The 17,307-nt window shown below is 54.9% G+C and overlaps 1 protein-coding gene across 13 annotated transcripts; it reads left to right on the top strand.

Annotated features, from left to right (window-relative positions):
• Positions 1–865: 865 nt before the first annotated feature.
• RPS6KL1 (ribosomal protein S6 kinase like 1) lies at positions 866–16,940 on the top strand. Of its 13 annotated transcripts, none has more exons than XM_035261033.3 (11): positions 866–964; positions 2,558–2,842; positions 4,133–4,257; positions 5,470–5,562; positions 11,011–11,058; positions 11,449–11,581; positions 12,647–13,237; positions 13,570–13,659; positions 13,821–13,903; positions 15,102–15,197; positions 15,516–16,940. In XM_035261033.3, the coding sequence occupies exons 2-11, from the start codon at positions 2,578–2,580 to the stop codon at positions 15,624–15,626; spliced, it is 1,635 nt and encodes a 544-aa protein (XP_035116924.1). In that variant the 5' UTR covers positions 866–964; positions 2,558–2,577; the 3' UTR covers positions 15,627–16,940. The 13 variants fall into 13 exon arrangements, with proteins under 13 accessions (XP_035116924.1, XP_035116923.1, XP_035116926.1 ...); XM_035261032.3 differs by having other exon boundaries at positions 13,567–13,659; XM_035261035.3 differs by lacking the exon at positions 5,470–5,562.
• Positions 16,941–17,307: the final 367 nt, after the last annotated feature.

Here is a 17,307-nt window from a genome sequence, read left to right as displayed (position 1 = left end):
GGGGACGGTTGGGAGTGAGAGAGAGAAAGTATGAAAGGGGTAGAGCAAGTACAGCCGGGGGAACAGAGTGAGGCCGGTCAGCACTGAGCCTGCAGGTGAGATCTGTGTCACAGGGTCTTGCCCCAATACCCAGGCTGGAGTGCAGTGGCACAATCTCAGCTCATTGCAGCCTCAACCTCCTAAGCTCAATCCATCCTCCTACCTCAGCCTCCTGAGTAACTGGGACCACAGGCACACGCCACCATGCCTGGCTAATTTTGTAATTTTTATAGAGATTGGCTCTACCTGTGTTGCCCAGGCTGGTGTCGAACTCCTTGGGTTCAAGTGATCCTCCCGCCTCGGCCTTCTATAGTGCAGAGATGCCAGATGTGAGCCCCTGCACCCGGCCTATGTCTTCAATTTTAAGTTAGGTTCTGACGTCAAAAGCCTCCTATTGCTGGGTTCTTTACTCTCTGTAGCCTTCACTAGACTGTAAGTCCCATGCGGGTGTGAGCAGTGCTGTCTAGTCCACGGCTACATCTCAACACCCAGCTCCTCGTGAATAGTAGAGGAGCTCAATACATAGCACTGAATCGTTGGATAACTGAATGAAGCAATGAATGAGTAAAGTCCTAGAAGTGACACACGGCCTAGATTTCTGAAGCAGCCCCTTCCGCATCCCTGGGTGATTCTAGACCTGCTCTCCCCACCCCACCCTCCTCTCTCTAAGCCGACCCCTGCCACCTTCAGCCCCGCAGCGCAGACCCTGTGGCTTTAAGGCCGGCAGGAGCCGAGCCGGGCGGTGATTGGCGGCTTATTCTAAGGATGAAGGATGAGCTCATCCGCAGCCAATGGCCGCGCTGCACCGGCTGGCCCCGCACCTGCCAGACGCCAGAAAGTAGCGGCCCGCGGCGCGCTCCGGTGTGAAGGTCCGGTGGCGGCAGGGGGAGGCCTGGCCCGCAGACCCAGCTCCCAGCTCGGGCAGGTACAGTGTGTGTCCGGCCCCTCCTCCACCCTCCCAGGCGAGGGGCCCCCTCAGCCGTTCCCCGCGGGATAGTGCACCTCGCGGCCGGGGGCCCGCGGGCTGCACGTGGCACTTTCTGTGTCCAGGCGCAGCCAGGCAGCTCTGCCCGGTAGGACCCGGCCTGGCGGGGTGGCCCCTGAAGCCAGCATAACCCTCCTGGGTGACCCCCAGAGCAAGGCCTCAGAGCCTCAAGTGCCCCTCTGGGCTTGGCTGAGAGAGGAGGGTGCGGCCTCCCTCAGCCTCCTGGCCGCATCCTGGCTTCCTGCCACTGGCTGAGGCTGTGGGCTTCCTCTCCTGCCCCACTGCCCATCCTGCTGTCTCCTCCCTCTCTCCAAATGACCTGGGGTTGGAAGTTCCAGGCCCTGTCCATTCCCAAAGGGACCTGGGAAAGCAAAAGCCAGGCAGCTCTGCCGGCTTCTCTCTAAGCCCCTTCCCTAACCGCAGCCACAGCTCTCATCCCTTTGGCTGCCTGGGTCACTCATCGCTCAGGGAGGAGCTGCTGTCAGGTCCTTGGAGACCACATGGTCTTCTCAAAGATAAAGCCAGGAGGACAGAGCGACCCTCCCTGGGGCTGGGTCACCCTGCCCTCTTCCAGCCCCATCCAGTGTGGCACCAAGTCTGCCACGCAGTCATTCCATCTGCTGGCCCAGCTCTGTGCTTGGCTCTCTGCTGGCTCCAGGAGAGGTCCTCACTTGCTGACCACACTGACCTCAGAACCAAGGGAACAAAACACAGCAGGGGCAATTTAACCCATCCACAGAGAAGTGCTGAACCCCAAAGGGTAAATGAGATTCCCACAGGAGGAGTGGCGGAGGGGTGGGGAAGAACAGGCAGGGTGGAGGGAACAGCATGAGGAAGAGAATTTGAGCCTGGCGTGTGTGGCCTCCATGGCTGAATGCGTACTAGACATCAGCCTTGCTCCATGGAGGCCCTGTGAAGGTGGCTATGGATCACAGATATTCTCAGCTCTCTCCAGAGCTCAACATAGTACTAGATGCTCCAGAAATGTTTGCTGAACTGCATTTGAATGGAAAGGAAAACAGCTTCAGGCCCACATGGTGGCTCACATCTTTAATCTCAGCACTTTGGGAGGCCAAGGCGGGTGGATCACTTGAGGTCAGGAGTTCAAGACCAGTCTGGTCAACATGCTGAAACACCATCTCTACTAAAAATACAAAAAATCGCTAGATGTGGTAGGCGAGTGGCCTGTAATTCCAGCTACTTGGGATGCTGAGGCAGGAGAATTGCTTGAATCCAGGAGGCAGAGGTCACAGTAAGCCAAGATTGCACCACTGTACTCCAGCCTGGGTGACAGAGCAAGACTCCATCTCAAAAAAAAAGAAAAGAAAAAGAGTCCCCAGGTGGTTATGATTCTGTCATTATCAGTACTTAGGAAGGACCTGGATCCATGAAAAGACTTCACCCACTTTAGCTCTGACCCCTCCAGTCTTTGGAGGTAAATATTAGTCTCCCTGATATTCAGTGGAAGAAACTGGGATGTGGATGGGGGTGTCCTCCCAGCTAGGTCCTCCCTAACGCATTTGCCCATTCCAGGTCCCAGCTGCAGGGCAGCCATGAGCCTGGTGGCCTGCGAGTGCCTGCCCAGCACCAGCCTGGAGCCTGAACCTTGCTCACGAGCACGGTCCCAGGCTCGCGTGTACCTGGAACAGATTCGCAACAGGGTGGCTCTGGGGGTGCCTGACATGACAAAGCGTGACTATCTGGTGGATGCGGCCACGCAGATCCGGCTGGCTCTGGAGCGAGACGTTAGTGAGGACTATGAGGCGGCCTTCAACCACTATCAGAATGGTGTGGACGTGCTGCTCCGTGGCATACATGGTGAGGAGCAGGGCTGGGCAGCGGGGAGAGGCCAGGGCAGGGTTCTTCCTGTCACCCATCTGTCCTGTCCTCTGTCCATCCATACTGGGTGAGCAGGGCACTATGCTGGCCTGCAGAGCCTCCGTGAAGGACAATGATAGCTGGCACGTATTAAGCAGTTCCTACGTGCCAGGCACCATTCTAAGGGCTTTATGTAGATTCATTCATTTGAGCCTCACAATAATAGAAATTACTATATATGTTCTTGTATGTCGTTCCAAGTACATAGGAACCATTTGTTTTATTACCATGTTCCAGATGAGGAAGCTGAGGCATGGGGCAGTTAAATAGCTTGCTCAAGCCTCCACAGCTATGAAATGGCAGAGCTGGTGTTTGACTTCACAGGCTGTGTGCTTGGCCCACCACACTTGACTGTCTGTGGAGCTAGGGTGGGCTCCTGCCCTCTAGGAGTTTGCATTCTAGTGAGGGGAGACTGATGAGTTGATTTGGACAATTATAGTCTCAGGTAGGAAGAAGATTAGGGGGAAAGTGAAGGGAGGAAAGAGGGAAACTGAATTCAGACTGGGCCTGCCTAGAGCATTTTCTAGAGGTTAGACCTCTAATCTGAGCACTGGAGATTGGTAGGTGCGTTATCTAGCTGAAGGACTGGCTAGAGAGAGCGAGAACAGCCAAGGCATGGAGGTGAGAGGGAGGTTCACTTCAGGGCAGCATGAGGAACTTCCATGCCAGGGGAGAGGCTGGTGCTGAGGCCAGTTTGAGATGCCTGTGGGCCCTGGTGGCCAGGCTGGGGGTGGTCATTGGGCCTGCCCTGCTGTCCAGCTGAAGAGACCCCTCAAGCTCGGGCTTCTAGTCTGTCTAGTAAATTCCTTTATCCTCCGATCCTGGTCCCTACCCTAGCCTTCTTCACACTGGGCATCAGAGATGGAAGAAGCAATGCTCTCTGGAATCTTCTGTCCCCTCCTCTGAAAAAATGGATGGGGAAATCCCCACCCTGTCCCTTCCCAGGGTGTGACAGCTGCTAGCAAGGCAGAGGGTGCCAACAGTGAAGTGCTGTCTGCTGAGGAGTTGTCCTGGTTCCCAACGTCCTCCTGCCAGCTCCTGTCCTTCTCCTTCCTGGCTGGTCCCCCACCCCAGAGGAGGCGCTCACAAAGCCATCTGGGGGCAGAATCTGCCAAACAAGCCTTAGAAACAGGAACTCCTTCCTGGGGAGGGCAGAGGGCAGGCGATGGAGCTAGGACTCCAATCCTCTGAGGCCAGGGTTGGGGACTGTGGTGACCTCGTCCCCCACAGTCGACCCCAACAAGGAGCGACGTGAGGCTGTGAAGCTGAAAATTACCAAGTACCTGCGGCGGGCAGAAGAGATCTTCAACTGCCACCTGCAGCAGCCACTGGGCAGTGGAGCCAGCCCCAGCATGGTGAGGAGACCCCCTGTCCAAAGGCCTGAGCAGGAGGCAGGATCTGAGGGGAGACTGCAGAGACCCCAACACCCACAGGCTGCCCTGGGCTGCAGGGCAGGGGCTGGCAATGGAGGCATTAGGCCGGAGTGTGCCAGGGCGGCCCATCCTCTTCTCCCACTGGCTTCCTTTCTCTCCCACGCCTCATGGTTCATTCATTTCCAAACAACTCACTGAGTCATATCCAGTTCAGTCTGCTCCCTCACGGAGGACTTGACGTGTACACATATACATCTGCCAGCCTTGCACATGGGTCCATGTACCACGGGTACACGCTTATGTGTGTCCACATTCAGAGCCTCTTGATTCTGTCTCTTGTGAACTGGCATACGTTTTGCAGCAGACCTCAACACCCACGTATGCACACATACACTCTCCCCTCACGGCTTCTCTAAACCAGTAAATGCTCGGTGAGGGTGGAGAATGCATGCGGGCTTCTCACCCCACAGACGCGCACGCTTGCACAGTCCTCCTTGGCTCTCTGCATCTTGTGAGGCTGCCTTTCCCCAGAGTAGGTGCTTGGTCTTTGAGGCATGTTCCCTGAGACTCACAGGTTCCCAGGTTATTTCCCTACCCCCATCTTGGGAGCTTCTGCTTTTTTTGAGATGGAGTCTCACTTTGTCACCCAGGCTGGAGTACAGTGGCATAATCTTGGCTCACTGCAACCTCTGCCTCCCAGGTTCAAGCAATTCTCCTGTCTCAGCAGCCCAAGTATCTGGGATTATAGGCAGGTGCCATCACGCCAGGCCAATTTTTGTATTTTAGTAGAGATGAGGTTTCACCATGTTGGCCAGGCTGGTCTCAAACTCCTGGCCTCAAGTAATCTGCCCGCCTCGGCCTCCCAAAGTGCTGAGATTATAGGCGTGAGCCATAGCACCTGGCCTAGATGGGGCTTTTGAGAGGGGGCTTCTGAAGCCCCAAGAACTTCATGGGCCTTGGACAGGGGCTGAGCAGAGAGGTCGGCCTGGCCACCCTGAATGGGTATGGGTGCCTGTCAGTCAAGGCCAGCTTTTCCACCCAGCCTACCCCTGTGAGGCGGGGCCTGCCTATCCCTCTGCCCTCCCCACTGCTCTCCTAGCATCCAGAAGCCCCTGCCTGAAGCCTGGTGAGAAGGTCATGGCTGAGGAGGGCTTGGCCCTGAGGCTGCGTGTGGCCTGTCTCCCTCCTCTGCAGGGTTTCAGCAGCCTGAGGCTCCGGCCCATCCGCACGCTGAGCTCTGGCCTGGAGCAGCTGAGGGGCTGCAGGGTGGTTGGGGTCATCGAGAAGGTGAGTGAATGAGCACCTGTCTTGCAGGAGGGAGACAGGGTATGCAATTTGGGGTGGTGGTGGGGAGAGAGATGGGATGTGGTAAAAGCTGGTCTGTAGCAGTGGCCCCCACTCCTCCAGAGGGGGTGGACAGGGGTCAGAGGGGAGTGCAGCTGTATCCAGCAGTTCCTACCTCTCCCCGATCCCCAACACACATGACTCAGTCCTGGGTCCTGGAGAGGAAAATGCAGGGAACAAGAAGAGGCCGATTGGCCAGGCACAGTGGCTCACACCTGGAATCCCAGCACTTTGGGAGGCCAAGGCAAGAGGACTGCTTGAGCCCAGGAGTGAGAGATCAGCCAGGACAACAAAGTGAGACCCCATCTCAAATCAAATAAAATAAAATATAAATTTAAAATATAATATAAAAAGAAGAGGCAGACAGGCCCTTTCCAAAGCCCTGAAGCTCAGACCCAGAAAACCTGCTCCTTGGGAGAGCTGGGACAGAACTGCAGGAGAAGTGAGGCGCTGTGCCCAGGGCGCCCTGCCAGCCCTCGAGGCCCTGCTCACTCCCACTTCCCACTTCCCAGAGCACCCCCACCATACTCACCCTGAACCCCAGGGCTGCAGCCAAGATGCTCCACGGAGCACAGCTGGGGACTTTCTGCAGCTGGGACATGCTCCTCTCCAGAAACCTGTCCAGAGAGGGCCTGCACTGGCCCATCCTTGCCCAGGGCCTTGGCAAGTCTGCCCCTTTTTTCTCTCTTGACCTAACTCTAACTTCACCCTATCTCAACCCTATCTTGCACCCTTTGCCTTGTTCAGGGCAGACAAGAAGACAGGAGGCAAAGTCCCAACCCTTACTCGTTATTAGAGTGAGGGAATCAGGACAGAGAATGAGGTCGAATGAGAGTCCAGCGGTATGAGGTTCCCCTCTTCCCCAGAACCCTGGAATAGTCACCCAAGAAGTTGTTTACCAAGCTGGTTAAAGGGAGAGCTTCCTAAAAATACAGCTGTGCAATAATGTTATTTAACATACTCGCCAGGTGATTCTGGGGGATCTGGGAGCCCACATAGAAAAGCAGACAGTCCTGTGCTTCCCACCATGCTGCTTGCGGGAAGGCCCCATGCTGAGCTCCAGCCAGGGTGGCCACAGGCAAGCCCCCTGTTCTCTGAGCTTTGGTTTCCTCCTCTGGAAAGTGAGAAAAGAATTCTCCCCCTATGGGCTGATCTGGGAGGTAAACTAATTTTGGGGAAAGACCTGGCACATGCTCTGACATTGAATACATGCTTGATGGCTCTAAATACTAGCGACAGGACTGAGCCAGGAGGCACGCAGGCTCCTGTCCCCAGGCCTTACTCTGGCAGCTCCTCCTGGATCCCTGCACTGCTGGCCCCAGATGGTCAGCGCAGGCCCTGCCAGTTTCCATCTGCCACGGTCCCCTCCCCACTGCTCCAGTGTCAGTGGCCATGACCTGACCTTGGCTCAGCACAGCCGCTCCCAGAGACCTGTGGGGAGGTGACTGACACCAGGCCTCCCAGTAAGATCCTGCTGAACCATACGTGTTATGGCGAGAGGGGTTCTGAGCTGAGTAAGGTAGGGAAACAGTGAGTTCAAGTTATAATGCTTTGTTTTTTAATGATAGGAGTTCTTAGAGGTTTTAGATGCAGATGTTCACTGTGATGCAGAATTCACCAAACTTGTTTAGCCTCAGGAAAATGGTTTAGGAATCTAGTGTTTCGAGGCCACTGCAAATGGAAAGCACAAATTAAGGCCAAGCCCAACCATTCTTTTTTTTTTTTTTTTTTTTTTTCCTTTTGACATAGGGTCTTGCTCTGTAGCTCAGGCTGGAGTGCAGTGGTGTGATCTCACTATAAACTCGACCCACCAGGCTCAAGCAATCCTTCCACCTCAGCCTCCTGAGTAGCTGGGACCACAGACTCAAGCTCTGTTCATTTCTTCTGGTTTTTGTAGAGCGATCTCATGGTGTTGCCCAGGCTGGTCTCAAACTCCTTGCCTCAGGTGTCCTCCCCCCTCCGTCTTAGCCTCCCAAAGCACTTGGGATGACAGGTGTGAACCACTGGCCCAGCCCATTCTGTTTCAGGACTGCCCTGCTTTTTTTTCTTTTTTACTCTGTCTTGGATACTCAAAGACTTCACCTCCCTCCTGAGATTCTACTTCCTTTCCCTGTGTTGTGCCCAAGCCAGGAACAGCACTTTCCCCAAAGTAGGAAAGCTATTCCTTCCTCTGGGCCTGGGTTGGATGTGCTGTCACCCCCATTCCATTCCACAGCTCTGCTCAGGCAGATCCGGGCAGGTGGGCAGTGCCAGCCAGCAGCAACCCTCAGGTTCAGGGAGAAAGCAAAGGGCTGGCTCGGGATGATGCTTGAGTGAACCCTAATGTGTCTGGCTGTTAGAGTAACTAGGGGCTGAGGAGGTGGTGGCATGAAGCAGTGAGGTGGGTGGGTCGGGACTTGGTAAGCAGCCAGAATACCCAAGGGCCTGCCCTCAGAGCCTGGGTGCCAGGAAGACATCACTGGGTATTTGCTGAGCTTTGTCCAGGAGCTAGATTCTGAGAAGGGGTGGAAGAAGAAAAAGAAGGTCATCCAAGTCACTTCTTTTATTTGGCTTAGCACAGTGGTGTTTTTTGTTGTTGTTGTTACCAACATTTTTAAATGTGCAGATTTTTATAAAAGTCCAGATTTCCTCCTTCTCTTGAAAAAATCAGATCTGGAAACGCTTGGATTCCCATTCTCCTGTGGCAGCAGGGAGTGGGGGAGGAGATACTTGCTTTAGATGGGGCACCAGGCTGCGCCTCTGCCCCACCCATTTGCTCACAATGCCTGGCCCCTGTGGGCCTTTGAGTTTAAGAACCTGTTTGATTTTTGATTTTTTTAAATTATTTTTTCTTTGACATGGAGTTTCACTCTTGTTGCCCAGGCTGGAGCGCAATGGCATGAACTCAGCTCACCACGACCTCCACCTCCCAGGTTCAAGTGATTCTCCTGCCTCAGCCTCCTGAGTAGCTGGGATTGCAAGCATGCATCACCATGCCCAGCTAATTTTGTATTTTTAGTAGAAACAGGGTTTCTCTATATTGGTCAGGTTGGTCTCAAACTCCCAACCTCAGGTCATCCACCTGCCTTGACCTCCCAAGTTGCTGAGATTACAGGCATGAGCTACCCCACCCAGCCTCCTGTTTGAAACCTTTAGGCTTGTTTGTTCCATGGGAGATTCCTCCTGGGCTTTTGATACTTTGTGCATCTTTAAAGAAAATGTTTACTGTTTCACCAAAGCTTTAATTGTTCCTCTGTCCCAAGAACTCTGTGGGTCTCTATTTAAAACGATTGCCCTTTTTTAAAAGGTGAGAGAAAACACTCAGAACTGCCTTCCATCTTCACAAATGGAAGACTCACTTGACAGCTGAATGGCACCTTCTTATTTCCTTCATCCCCCAAACCACTAAGTAAAAGGGGTTTCTAATTTGTTTGAATGAATGGGAAAATGCCCCCCACTCTGCTGCTCTTTTGAAATATGAGAGAGAGAAAAAAAATCCCCGATAGCCTGCCTAACTCCAAGATAATCACTGTTAATGTTTTAGTCTAATTCTTTTTGGATAATGAGGTTGGTTTTAATTTTTTTAACAGAAGTATTTCAGTGGATGGATCAAGGTTAATTTCCGGCTTCCCCAGCCTTCCCTCCTTTGCTAGTTTTTTTTTTTTTTTGGCTCTGTCAATTAGAGGGCCTTGCCCAGGACAAGGTGGCGGGGAATCCCACTTGGCAAGTGATGGTGGGGAATTATCCGGGGTGTCAGGATTTGTGGGAAACTCTGTTCTAAATGATTCCAGAGTTTTCTTCCTTGCTTTTTCAAACATTGCACAAGTTTGTTCAGGGAGCCAAGCCCAGGCTGGACTTGGTCTCTGGCTGTTGAAGTAGAGACCTCTGGTGGTCAAAGAGGACACCTTGCTCCTGCTGCAGAAGGTCCTGGGTGCTCGTCTAGTCCACAGCCTTCCTTTTACTGATGATGGAGAAACAGGCTCAGGAGGGAAGGCCCTTGCCAAGGACGCCTTGTTGTGCCCCTTGTTCTAGTAAAGTCTACAGGGCTCTGGGATTGGTCTGCCTGGGCTCAAGTCCTGACTGTGTCTCAGGGCAGGCCAACAGCCAAGGAGTCACACCACCAAGGTCTGGCCTTGCCCTCACCTGGGCCGAATCCTCTGCCTTTCCGCCCTTGATGTACCCATGTACCGCTGCAGTGAGCCCGTGCCCACCACGCAGATGAGTCAAGGACCCTACTCCAAACATGGCCCTGACCCTGTGATTGGCAGCCTCTGCCTCTAATAGAAACCAACACAAGGAGAGGATGGCCTCCCAAGAGGATTTTACAAGTTTTATTTTCAGTCAGTAGCACATACGCAGGTTTTCACATATACTTGTGTCATGGGGGTTTGTGTAAATGAAGGGGATGGAGTGGGGAAGAGGCCTGAAGGCAGTGTGCCAAGTCTGCACAACATGGCTGTGCTGTCAATTGTAAAACAGATCAGAGGCCAGATGCAGTGGCTCATGCCTGTAATCCCAGCACTTGAGGAGGCCAAGGCAGAGGATCACGAGGAGATTTAGAGACCATCCTGCCCAACATGGTGAAATGCCATCCCTACTAAAATAAAAATCATCTGGGTGTGGTGGTGCATGCCTGTAGTCCCAGCTATGTGGGAGGCTGAGGCAGGGGAAATGCTTCAACCTGGGAGGTGGAGGTTGTAGTGAGCCGAGATTGTACCACTGTACTCCAGCCTGGTGACTGAGCAAGACTCCATCTCAAAAAAAAAAAAAAAAAAAGGATCAGAGAAAGTGACTGGCTCTGAGGTCCCTTCCAGCTCTGATGCCTCAGACACTGCAGAATGGTGGTGTTCTGCCTAAGGCCTTGGGTGAGGGGTTGACCTCCAATGGGTCCAGGTGGAACAGGGCTTTCTCAGCCCTCCCATCAGGGGGAATGGGACCTGGGCCAGAATGGGTAGGGAGAGGCAGGGAATTCTCACATGCTCACCACACACACAGGCTGAGCCGAGGCTAGGGCTACTCACAGCGCATATGTCCAGCATCTACCACATCCCTGTGCTGTGCAGGGCTCTGGGAATACAGAGCTCACAGGCCAGTGGGGAGATAGATTAGACAGGGTGAAGAGCCTCTGAGGGTGAACCCAGAGAACATGGGAGACAGGTTAGGGACCCCAGCCCCTGTAATCTTGGAAAGGCTTCCTGGAGGAGGCAGCATCTGAGACCACAGGTCTAGCAAGGGTGGATGAGCAGGGATCGATGTCAGCTTCAGGAGTGCCACCAAAGCCTGCCCTCCCTGCCCTGCCACTGGAGTGAGACAGTCTCAGTGGAAGAACCTGGGTAAGGGGTGGTCAGGCTGGGATCATGAAGCTCCAGGAGCTAGCACACACCTTAACCAGTGCCTCTTGTATTTTGGTAGGTGCAGCTGGTCCAGGACCTGGCAACCGGAGGGACCTTCGTGGTAAAGGCAGGTGCCACCCAGCCTCTGCCACTCTGCATTCCCCTTGGGTCGTTCTCAGGGCTCTTGGAGACTCCTATCCAGAACCTGCATCTGAAGCATGTGCTCCCTTCCCCCAAAAGCTGCTTGTTCTGCCCAAGCATCCTCCACTTTCCAGATGGACATCCACACTCATGTACACACACCCACACACACACGTATGCATACTGCCTCCTCTTTGGCCAGAGGGTGGAGGACCCAGATTCTACAGGGGCAGTGGGGGTAAGGCAGGTCAGGAACTGGGGGAGACAGTTGTTCCACTCCTCATTTGGGCGCTCCTGAAACCAGGGCTAGGAGGTCCCCTAACAGCAGCAGTCTCTGGCCTGTCCCGAGCTGATCTGTCTTCCCTGCCCCTCCCAGAGCCTACCCAGGTGCCACATGGTGAGCCGGGAACAGCTGACCATCATCCCACATGCAGTCCCCTACATGACGAAACTGCTCAGGTACTTCGTAAGCGAGGACTCCATCTTCCTGCACCTGGAGCATGTGCAAGGTAAGCAGGCTGGGGGGCCCCCGTCTTCTCCTTGGGCCTTTGGGGTATGTCATCAACCCTTAAAATGCTGAGCCCTGGTGGAGCATGGGGCTCAGGCCTGCAATCCCAGCACTTTGGGAGGCCGAGGCAGGCAGGTCACTTGAGGTCAGGAGTTCGAGACCAGCCTGGCCAACATGGTGAAACCCCGTCTCTACTAAAAATACAAAAATTATTTGAGCATGGTTGCACATGCCTGTAATCTCATCTACTTGGGAGGTTGAGGCAGGAGAATTGCTTGAACCCTGAAAGTGAAGGCTGCAGTGAGCTGATATCATACCACTGCACTCCAGCCTGGGTGACAGAGCAAGACTCAGCCTCAAAAAAAAAAAAAAAAGCTGAGTCCTGGGGAGGGGTGCACAGACCAGGGAACCTGGCATTTCTGGAGGCCAGTCAGGCTGTTGTGGGCCTGTGGTGGTGCCAAGGGGGCAGGGGACATCCTGGGGAGGATGTCCACATTATAGGTGGGCGTGAGAACTGCAGCTGTCTCCTTTGTTGCCATTTCCTCAACATTGGCTCTTTTCATTTTTCTGGGCTGTGCTGATCCCTTGGGAGTGGCCAGGCAGGGTGGTGGTGACTGAAGCTATAAGGACAGGAACTGGGCCATGTGGCAGATACTGCCGATTATATTGATGATCTTTAAACAGGTACACATCCTGGGGAGATGACACATAGTCATAAGTCTCCCTGGTCTTCTTTAAATCAGTCTTCCTAAAAACAACTGTTCACACTGGTTAGACCACCACCCAAACCAAGAACATGGACAGTGCTATCCATCTATCTGTGGTGTGTCAGTTCGTGAGGCTGGGCCTGCTTTGGCCGGGGTGGGGGGGAGGGGGACGAAAGGACAGAGATAATTCTAAGCCGAGGGGTGAGAGGGAGCACTGGTGAGGGGTTAAACCAGGCCAGGACACCCAGAGGCGGAAGATCTGTGCCCAAGACAGAGGCGAGGTAGGAATGGGACCAGGGCCTGGCATCCACACTCTTTCTCCCTGTCCCCACGCTCACCGCTCCCTCTGCATGGCCCAGGAGGCACTCTCTGGTCCCACCTGCTCTCCCAGGCGCACCCCCGACATTCTGGGCTCAGGTCTGACTCTACCCAGGAGAAGATGAAGGCTCAGCTCAACCCCCACCTCAACCTCCTGAGCCCAGCGAGGCTCCCCTCAGGCCATGCCCCTGGGCAGGATAGAATTGCCCTGGAGCCTCCTAGGACTTCTCTGAGCCTTCCCCCAGCCGGGGAGGCCCCATCCACCAGACCCCAGAGGGAGACTGAAGGTGCACCCACAGACAGGACCAGCACCTCTGGTTCCCTGGACCTTCCAAAGGCCCCAAGTGACCACCTGTACCTTCAAGCAAGGCGGGCTGGCCAGAACTCAGACACTGGAACCTCTCAGGGACTCACTTGGGTTCCTGAGGGGGCCGGCCCAGTGCTGGGCAAGAATCAGAGTTGCCTGTCAGAGGATGGGGCTGGTCCGGGCTGTGGCAGTGCCACCTGGAGAGTGAGGGAGGAACAGGTGAAGCAGTGGGCTGCGGAGACGCTGGTAGCACTGGAGGCGCTGCATGAGCAGGGGGTGCTGTGCCGGGACCTCCACCCTGAGAACCTGCTCCTGGACCAGGCAGGTAGGTGCCCTCCCCACCCCTCAGGGGGACAGCCCCCCAAGCCTCCAGGCAGAGGATGAGAGATTCCCCAAAGTCAAAGGGACCTCCAAGATTGTCTGTTCCCCCCCGGCCCCACCCAGCATTTCAGTGGGCCTATGCCCGAGTCTGTGGGCAAGGCTCCTGGGAGTACCATGTGTTCTGTAGGCCTCAGGGTGCTGTGCCCCTGTGGAGGTTCTGCCCAGCATGGCCATCAGCTCCCACTGCATGACTCTTGGGGGAAGCCCTGGAATCCTTCCCCATGTCAGCTGTCCTCAATCTTTGTCCCTCCTTTTTCTTCTGACACACTGGAGAAGGTCACATCCGGCTCACATATTTTGGCCAGTGGTCAGACGTGGAGCCCCAGTGCTGCAGGGAGGCCCTGGACAATCTCTACAGTGCCCCAGGCAAGAAGGGGGAGGCCAGGTGGCCCCTTGCACCTGGTACCTTTGTGGGGGTTATGCCTGGAGTCTGAGAATGACGGGATGAGGGGGGTCAGGGTAGGATGAGGAGAATGGAAGAGGCCCTCTTGAGTGAGGCTGGGACCCTCGTGTTCTTATTCCCACAGAGGTGGGTGGGATTTCAGAGCTGACGGAAGCCTGTGACTGGTGGAGCTTTGGATCCCTACTGTATGAGCTGCTGACAGGAATGGTGAGTGGCTGGGCTGGGTGTAGTGCCCTGGTGGGTGCGACTGAGTGTGGGTGGGGCCTGGCTGTCCTGCCCGCACAGCTGCCCTAGAAGCCAGGGGCACTTAGCTGGCTACAGTTAATGAGACTGTCAACTTCTATGAAGGAGAGTCAAGTGGGATGGTCAGGGAAGGTTTCTGCCAGAGTGTGCCTGGGCCCCAAGTTTGGAGGGAGCACAGAACGTGTCACAGCCCTTCCTCCCAGGAAGGCTGTTGATCATCCTGAGCCTACTGTTCACTCCTCCCACCCATGCCCTCAGGGGCTGTCACCTCCAGACCTTAGCTGGAGGCTGGGGAAGAAGGGCTTTCACCCAGGCAAGCAGCTTCCCTGTCCAGCCTTGGTCAGCCATAAGCTCAAAAGATCCCCCTGCAAACACCAGGGGAACCTGTGCACAGGATGAGGGCTCTGCCTTCTGTCCTCCCCTCTCATGAGCTCAGCACTGCAACTGAGGCCAGTTATGTAGGCAGCAAGGGAGAGACCAAACTGCATTTTAGCAGGAAACAGCCAGAATGGATGTAGTGTGAAGTCCAGCCTGACCAGCACATCCTGGCTCCCTCCTGCTTTCATCCCATGTCACAGGGCCCCAAGAGCCCTGGCTGCAAATACCCCCGGAGTGGCTCTGTCTCCTCCCACCTCTAGCCCAGAGTTCCTGACCTTCCTCCTGGGAGTTCCTGGAAGCTCATACTTCCCTCCATACAGACCTTCTGCTCCCTGAAGCTGTGGCTTTCTGGGGTGTGGAGAGGTCCTATTTTCTTTTCTTGCCACATCACTGCCTTGGCCCTGATGGTAACATGCCACGGCCTGCTGCCAAATGAATAGTCCATGTAGATTTTTTATGTAAGACAAGTTCCATCACTGTTCCCGAGTGCCTGCCCTGATTGCAACCCAAGATCGATGCTTCTAGCAAGCTTAGAGCCATGACGAGGAGACACCTAGGTCCAAACCCTGAACTCAGCACAAGTCCCTTTACCTCTCTGGGCCTGTTTCTTGCCTTTAGTGGATAACGTAAAGGCACTGCTTAGGCATCTAGCACTGTGTCTGGCTGTAGCAACTATCATCATTGTCATCATCCTCATGGGATGTGACATGAGGAAAATCCTGGCTGCCACTGGAACATAGGCCTGAGGTTGCCTCCTCAGAGGCCCTTCCCTGTGTCCTCTCAGGCACTGTCCCAGAGCCACCCTTCAGGAATCCAGGCCCACACCCAGCTCCAGCTGCCCGAGTGGCTGAGTCGCCCAGCGGCCTCTCTGCTGACTGAGGTGAGGTATAGCCCAGCCAGAGGAAGCAGCGGCCTGGCCTGAGGAAGGTGCTGGGAGGGGCGCAGAAACTGTGTGTGTGAACCATGTGTGCTTCATACTCAGTGTCTGATGTGGGTGCAGAGGGCAACAGGGTCAACACATTTCTGTATGTTGGTGGCCAACCACCACCACTGTCCCCAGGGTAAAAAGGGGGTTCCGTGGGCTAGGGTGCCAGGGAGCAAGCCCCCTAAGGAGCCATAGTGGTCAAAGTCCCTGGAGGTCAGCCCATGCCTCTGCAGCGGGAGTGGGAAAGCCAGCTGACTGGGCCTCTTTCTACAGCTGCTGCAGTTCGAGCCTACCCGGCGCCTGGGCGTGGGAGAAGGTGGTGTCAGCAAACTCAAGTCCCATCCCTTTTTCAGTACCATCCAGTGGAACAAACTGGTGGGGTAAGAGGGCAGAGCGGGAGATGCAAGCAGCTGGCCTGGATCTCTTCTCCTCCTTGTCCGACCTCCAGGGCTGGCCTTCTATCAACAGGCTTTGGGTGAGGAATGGAGGGCACTGCCTGTCCTGCTGGGCTCCTGCCAGGGCCTCAGAATTATGGCCATATGGCCATCTTCCAGTAAGGGCCAGCTCCTGGAAAAGTAGGGGGTGGGGGCAGTCAAGGCTCACCCTGCTAAGCAGCTTGAACCTTCCACCCACCAGTCAACAGACCTACTGAGCATGCAGACTCACCATGTTACAGGGTGCCTTCTGTGGCACTGGCACTGAGCTGACCACCTGCTGCGCCTACTGTGAGGTTCTGTGACTCACTCACTGCCATGTTGTGCCCTACTTGGGACATCTCTGGAGACTCATCTCAGGACACTGATCCACTGGCTCAGTGGACCCAAACCAGGCTGTCCTGGCTGGTTATTTCAGTCACAGAAGTGGGGCTTTTCCACTAGAAGCTGTTCCTGCAGCTGGGGAGGCCCAGAAACAGGGATGCCAGCTGTAGTGCAGGGAGGGATGAGGTGGGGGAAAGGAGGATTCCCCCATTCCTGAACATGCCCCCATCTTGTGATTTCAGACTTGGGAGAGCAAAAGGGAGGGGAAGAAAATAAGAGAAATGGGGGAAAGAAGGAATGCACGGCTCTGCTCCTTAGAGCAAGTCAGACATCAGAATCAAGAGCTCTCTTCCCCAGGTGGCTCACCTCTGTGTGGGGAGCGGGCAGCCTGCCCCAGGGGTACAAGAGGATAGCAATTAAGCCTCCAGCCCAAAGCAGCTGAAGGTGTGCCCATCAGGACTCCCTCTCAGGCCTTGGTTCTGTTACCATGTCACTGCCTACTGTGACTTCACACCCTTTGAGATAAGAAACCCCAAAACACGTAACTATCCATGGCTCTTAGCTAGAATGATTGAGTCTGGTCTCTGAAAAACTGGGGTGAGTGGTTACCCTAAGACAACTGCCCCCAGTTTGGGGTTTCGTTTCCGGGTTCACCTTGTCATTGGGGTATGGGACCTTAGAAACTAGACTTTTGCTCCCAACTCCTCCCTGCCAGCATTCCAGTCACCACCAGGTGGCGCTTTGGCCATGGTTCTCCCGTCTGGCTCTGAAGGCCCAACTCTTGTCAGGCCAGACTCCTGTCACGGCCTGACTTCCTCGGGCTCTGCAGGAGACTGCGACAGAGAGGACATGCAAAAGTGCAACCTGTATATGACTCTGTGCTCTACATCCTGGCTCTCCCTGGGGCTTACCCAGCCCCAATAAAGCCTGTATTGGCCTATGTGTTCTCGCTTCAATACAGTGAGTGTGGCTCTTGGGGCAGGTTGGAAGGCTCTTGACATAGAAGCTCCAGAGTGAGATCATGAGTGAGGCTGGAGGCTGCCAGGAAGTAGGACGAAAGGCTGGTGGTGAGCAGCTTGCCACCTGTGCACTGGGCCTCAGGGCAAGTGGTGGGGCAGGGGGCAGACTGGGCTCTGTGGGGAAGCCGAAAAGGATGAGAAGCCTTGGAAGAGGCTCAAGGTTCCTGGGGGGGGAATACCAGTTTCATCCTCACAGTGAGCCCTTGCAACAGAAAACTGAAGCTCAAAGAGGTTAAGAACACAACCTAGCCAGTTACAAGCTAGTTAGTGTTCCTTCTGCTACTCTAA

Source organism: Callithrix jacchus, chromosome 8, assembly GCF_049354715.1.
Source record: "Callithrix jacchus isolate 240 chromosome 8, calJac240_pri, whole genome shotgun sequence".
In the NCBI taxonomy this organism is placed as follows: Eukaryota; Metazoa; Chordata; class Mammalia; order Primates; family Cebidae; genus Callithrix; species Callithrix jacchus.
Note: the sequence above shows the minus strand (reverse complement) of the source record. Positions and strands in the feature narration are given on the sequence as shown.

Bases quoted from the DNA above. Each gene is read 5' to 3' on its own strand.
- RPS6KL1 (XM_035261032.3), top strand. From the start codon at position 2,578: ATGAGCCTGGTGGCCTGCGAGTGCCTGCCCAGCACCAGCCTGGAGCCT. The intron at 4,258-5,469 runs GTGAGGAGACCC...CCTCCTCTGCAG, and splicing joins GTGGAGCCAGCCCCAGCATG to GGTTTCAGCAGCCTGAGGCT. The intron at 11,582-12,646 runs GTAAGCAGGCTG...TGCATGGCCCAG, and splicing joins GCACCTGGAGCATGTGCAAG to GAGGCACTCTCTGGTCCCAC.